Source organism: Alligator sinensis, unplaced genomic scaffold (assembly GCF_000455745.1).
Source record: "Alligator sinensis unplaced genomic scaffold, ASM45574v1 scaffold111_1, whole genome shotgun sequence".
NCBI lineage: Eukaryota > Metazoa > Chordata > Crocodylia > Alligatoridae > Alligator > Alligator sinensis.
In genome coordinates, this window is record NW_005841875.1 from 2,093,754 (window position 1) to 2,099,557 (window position 5,804).

General features: G+C 44.8%; 1 protein-coding gene across 1 annotated transcript in view; it reads left to right on the forward strand.

Moving 5' to 3' along the window:
* The first annotated feature begins 5,721 nt into the window (after positions 1-5,721).
* PITX1 (paired like homeodomain 1) overlaps positions 5,722-5,804 on the forward strand; it is a 15,608-nt gene continuing 15,525 nt past the window's right edge. The window contains 1 exon segment of the mRNA XM_025196016.1: positions 5,722-5,804. Coding sequence (XP_025051801.1) covers positions 5,722-5,804 — 83 coding nt within the window.

Consider the following 5,804-nt stretch of genomic DNA (forward strand, 5'->3'; position numbering starts at 1 on the left):
CCCCGAATTCTGGCCTGAGTCACTGCAGGCATGTAGCTGCATTTCTGGAATCAAAACTGAATGTCTGTTCACTTGCTTATTGGTTCAATGTACGCAGCTTAGACTAACCTGCAAAGATTGAATCAATTCAGGCTCGGGGTTTTTTGAATGTCTGCACTTATCCCTGTTGTGTTACAGGTTTGAACCAGTTTCTGATCACTTATGCCAGTTTGTGTGCAATTTCTGTCTAGCCAGCTTACCTCCCAGGTTTGCACGTCAGTCACCAGACCGCACTTTGTCTAACATGCATGCAACATGGCAATATCCCATTTGCCATTTTTTTGGTAACACGCATTTAAAACATAAAACCATGATGCCTGAAAAAGATCTCACTTTGTGTCTCAGGAGGGCTCTTTATTTAAAAAAAAAAAATCCAGACATCAAAGATGTCCTCAGACCATCTTTTTGAAAACAGTGAGTGACATCCCCATGCACTTTAAGATTGCACCCTACCAATCTAAAAAACACTCAAATGTAAAGGAAAAGTATCATCCAGTCTTTGACATTTATTGTATTGCTTCATTACTGCAGCAGTGAGCAATCGGAAATAGTATGAATTTACTGACCCTACAGGCACACCCTACTCAGGCAAACTCCCAGTGAAGTGATTGGGATGTTCAGGTTAGTAAGGCTGCAGGTTTGGTACTTGGGGAAAAATTCAGCTTTGAATCTTCACAACCCACTCCAGTCTATTTAGAAAGTATCATGGGTTTCTTCGGCAAACTCCATTCTTTTCTCTACCTTTCTCCAGGCTTTCTTTCCTCTTTGGTCTCTAAACAGAATGGTCTGTGATTAAACTTAAGTTCCTTTGATTTATAAATTGCTTCTTTTGGGCTAATTGTACTTTAGTAATTCTACAATCTATTGGGCATTTCAAAACATGACTGTGGCCTCTCATCCACTCTATTAGGGCAATGCTGATGGAGGAGACAAACAATACAGGAAAGAACAAGTGCTAAAAACATGTTTCTTCAATATGCTGGAAAACGAGGGGAACTCTGAAGAGAAATCTGATTGTAATGAATGTAATGATTAAAACAAGCCATTGCATGGGTTTTGTTTGCTGGCTGGGTACACTTGGCTTTTGTAATCATAATTGTGCTGCTGTAATACAAAATAATTGTATTGTGTTTTGTTTTGGGGGGAAAATGGAAAATATTTGGCTTGCCGCCCTTTTGACTTGGCAGCCTTTCACTGACTGGTCTGAAATTATGTCTGACTTCAACAGCAGACCATAGTTCTGCATTCATTTCCAGTAGTTTTGCACTTAGTGCCATCCATATCTGTGTTTTACAAGTGTGAATTTTCACCTCCATGGAAGACTTTCCATTATTCCCATTTCGCAAATGCAAGAATCGAAGGCACAGACTCTTATTGGCTTCATAAGGATTTTGGAGCAGGTAAGGGCTAGAGCTACAAAGGAACTCAGGCACCAAAAATAAAACTTAAAGCATTTAGATGCCTAAGTCCAAAAGTGCACTCCTGAGAGCCTCCACTTCTCCTCTAGCTTTTCACTAGTAAAGTTCTCTCTAACATCCTGATTCTAGAAATGCTAGAAATGTCTCCATTGGTGCTGAGCAGTTCAGCACCTATCTCATGTCTAAACCCCTTGGCCTCAATAAACTAAGTGTGTCCCAGCTGACATCGCCATTAGACATGTTCAGGGTATGCCTAGTATGCATCTGCAGGGCTCTGTCCATTGCATGGAAGCATGCCAGGCACGTAAAAGATAGGCACTACAACATTCAGCGATGCAGTCCTAAAGCCGTGTGTGATTCTAGCCACGCGCTGACTCTGTAGCACAGAACAGCCAGGGGCCCGTGCCTTCATCAGCAGAACCATACTTTATTTTAATTTCTGTGGGTGAAATCCTGCTTTCCTGAAGTTAAAGTCAAGGTTCCCTTTGACTTCAGAAGCCTACGATTTCTCCCACAACGAACTCTTAGAGACTTAAAGCTTTGTATGTAATCCTTGAAGTTAAGGGGCGTTCCCCATTGAGTCAATGTATCTGTGCTCCAGCTCTGCCACTGGCTTGCTAACTGACCTTTGGCAAGTTCCTTCACCTCTTTGGATCTCCTAGCATTCCTCCCTAAAAATTGGGCTAAATCATGGTTTCAACTATCTGCAAAGTGACATTTTTCTCCAAGAGCTGATATTTCTCCCCAGGGTATTCTGCATTTTAGTTTTTACAAGCTCCTTTGAAGTCCTTGATGAAGAAGTATAGTGGTAGCTCTTGAAAGCTTGCTGTGGTTTACCTAAGATAAATATATAAGATTATCTCAATATTTGCAATATTCCCTTGTCCAGGTACAAGCTAAAGGCACTACCTTTAATACTGCAAATACTAAGGTTATCAAACTACAAATACTTTTCAGTTAGTAGCAACGTCAATTGGAAAAGCTTCAAGAGCCACTACTGTAGTGCAAAAGTGAAGGATATTCGTGTTTTTTTCCGATGACATTTCGCCAGTGAAGATCATATCTCGCACCTTATACTAAGGGACTATGTTAAATCCCAGAGAAACAGCCTGGCTACACAAAAAAACAGTGCTTAGAATTTTCAAAATCTGCAAGTCCTAGTTTCAAAAGTTAATTAGGTGCTTAGGAATCATTTGAAAGTGGGATTTAGATTTAGGTTCCTCAGTTCTTAAGTCAAAAGTGCTTTGGCATTTTTTACCCATCACTTGCATTTTCACATGGGTTGTAAAACAAAATTAGAAGTGAGGAAGGGTGTATAACATGGGGGGAATGAAACCAGTCTAATGCTATCTTGACTTGAGGACAGTTTGATGAACTCTTCACATGAGAATAGGTGAATCTGCAGTATGAATAGTGTTGAAGATACAGTAGGAAACCAGCTCAGTAGCCCTGTTCGAGGGCTGTACAATTGCATGTTTGCATAAATGATATAGTGTAACTAATGCCATTTCCTCCACATTTAGAAATGAACTTCAAATCATTAGGACCATCTTCTACCACAGCAATGTAGAATATTTCTGATGCAGAGCAATTATAAGACAAGAAAGGGCTAAATATTCACCAGAGAAAATTGTGTGTCCTTGGGGAGACACTAGGATTACACCCCCCCACCCTCACCCCCATTGTATTTCAGGAGTCTGAGAAGGATTATTAAGGGGAAGCATAATACCCTGGTGCTTAATCGAGGATGCCCGTGTGAGTTGTTTCGCTGTATCCTCCTAAATTGCGCAATCAAATAAAATGCACATTTAACGGGCAGCTTATTAGATGCACAAGCTGGGACACATTTATCCCACATCTAACTCCACTGACTTCTACAAGAAGGGACAGGACCCAGGGTGCTTGAACCAACTCTGCCTCTTGCTCTGATTATTTTCTTTTCTCTTACACCATAAGTCGCAAAGGGCAGATAGTGCAGGGGACATGCTACAAAGCAGCAGTGTCTGTAAGGCTATATACATGGAAGCGAAGCTGTAGTTAGAATGAAGGTAGCTCTAGTCGCTTAGGGCTCTCTCACATTCATGTGGGGAAAAGCATTTATTGTCTCCCCTGCTCCCTTCCTGGGTCCCTCTGTCTGGTCTTTAATTAGGTATTTTTTGGCTCAGGTGTGGGAGAGGGGATGCTCTTGTGGACCCTGGTGATTGCCTGTGATAGCCGGGAGCTGGACTCAGCAGCCCGGGGAGTCCATTCCAGTCCTAATGAAAAGTTCCTGTGTTGCATTGTTCCAGAAAGAGAGTGCTGCGCAGGGCTCGGGCTCTACCAGATCTGCTCTTAGCTAATAAGCCATACCGAGGAGGCTGTATCCCTCAGAAGGAGCTGGGATCACATTTGCCAGAATGTCTGTTCTCACTCTGCCTTTCTCTTCAAGGTGTTTCTCTCCCGCCACCCTTGGGAAACCCACTCCCCTGCTTTTCCGCCAGGCCCCCGGAGCCCTCATACACCTGGGGAAGCTCCCCTTCCTTGGGTCCAGGTAGGTTTCACACGTAACCATCTGCTTGAGGAAGACTTTATAATAACACATCATTAAGCATTGATTTAAAGACAATCATCTTCCCTCTCTTTAATTTCACAGCACCTTTAAAACAGCTGCTAGGCTGCAGCAGGGACGATCAGCCAGACAGGAAACACATTGTTAGCTGCTCGCATTAAAACAGTAGAATGCATTAATTTATGAGCTCCTACTCGCTCTCCAAACGTTTTATTATGTTAATATCACCTTGATGTGTTGCGTAGGCCCTTGTGCCAAAGCCTCATTCGCACAGTATGTGCCATCCTAAATTACAGGCTGGATCCATCCTGGAGCTGCCTTTGGAAAACTGGAGTAAACCATAAAGCACTAAAGTTAATATTATCTTACAGACTAACAACCAGTTAATACTCGACATGTGAATTCCATTTACTTCTTCTCTATATAACAAATAGCAAGTGTGGGATTGGACTGGTTCTGATTTTATGCAATTTATCTTCTTGATCCATTCCATATTCAGACACACATCCTTTATTTTTCAGCTATAGTTATACCCTGTGAAGTCAGAGCCCCTTAAACTTGGGAACAGCCAAGAGACACCCCGGCTTAAATTTTAAACGGTCCCTGCCCTGTCAGTGTCTCTTGGCAGCACAGGGATGCCACTGGAACGCCTTGGGTTTTTGCTATTTTTTTTTCTGCACATGTGGGGAAAGGCAGAAAGAAAGAAATCTTGGAACTGAAGTCGGTGAGCATGGAAACCCCTGAGAGTCGGCTGAACTATTGCAAAGGGTCGTAGGAAAATGGATGGAGAGATGGAGAGACAGATAGGCCAGATCATTCGATGGGTATAATTGTGCTTATTAATTTATTCTCTAACCCACAAAACACTCCCAGTGACGAAGGGTTCCTCTAAAGGCCAAGAATACAAAGGGTTCCTTCAATACTGTCCATTTTATCCTCTGGCTGATAGTATTTCTTGCTCGCACTTTGGTTTGGGCTCCAGCCTCATCGTGTGAATGCCACAAGCTTTCAGCCCCAGTAGCAAATCTGCCCGGCTACCAGGCTTTACCTGCAAAATACCAGCTCTGACTTTCTACCAAATATTCTGCCCCGAGTCCTTGGCCTTCTTGCACTCAGCCTGATTAGCTCCAGCCCCGGGTTCACTTAGGAGTTCATTGCAACAACAAAGTGGTTAAAATCCCAGGTTTTTCCAGGGGCTTTTCCTTAAAAGAAAAAAAAAAGTTGGTAACCCCTCCCCCACCCTCCCAAAAAAGGCCAAGGGAAATGAACTCTAATTGTGTCCCTTTTCCTGGCACCCGGGTCCTGTGAACTGCAGGCCTGGCGGGGAACACTGCATGCCTTCAGTAACGTGCACACACCTCTGGCCCAGTGATATCTTCTAATCCTGACTTCAACCCAAGGGCAAGCAGAAGTCCCCCCCCAGCTCCTACCCAGGAGAGAGGAGCACAGACCAGGAAAATCAGAGGCCTTTTCTTCCCCTCCTCTCCCACTGCTTGCAAATCCCTAGCCTCCGAGGCCTTCCCCTGCAGGTTGAGCCTGTCTCCTGCCTATGGAGCGATTCAAGGGCAGGTAAGGCCGGCTCCAGCCACTGGGGAGCAGGCCTGGGAGCAGGGAACCAGCCGCCTCCTGCCAGGGGGATCCTAGCAGAAGGGGCAAAAAGGAGGCGCTGCCCCCCGGGCCGGGCTCGGGGGCCTTCCCCGCTCCCCGGGCCGGGCGATGCAAGGCGCTGGGGGCCAGGGGAGCCCCCACCTCTCTCCACCCCGCTGTGCCCCCAGCAGGAGGCGCTGCGCGGCGGCGGT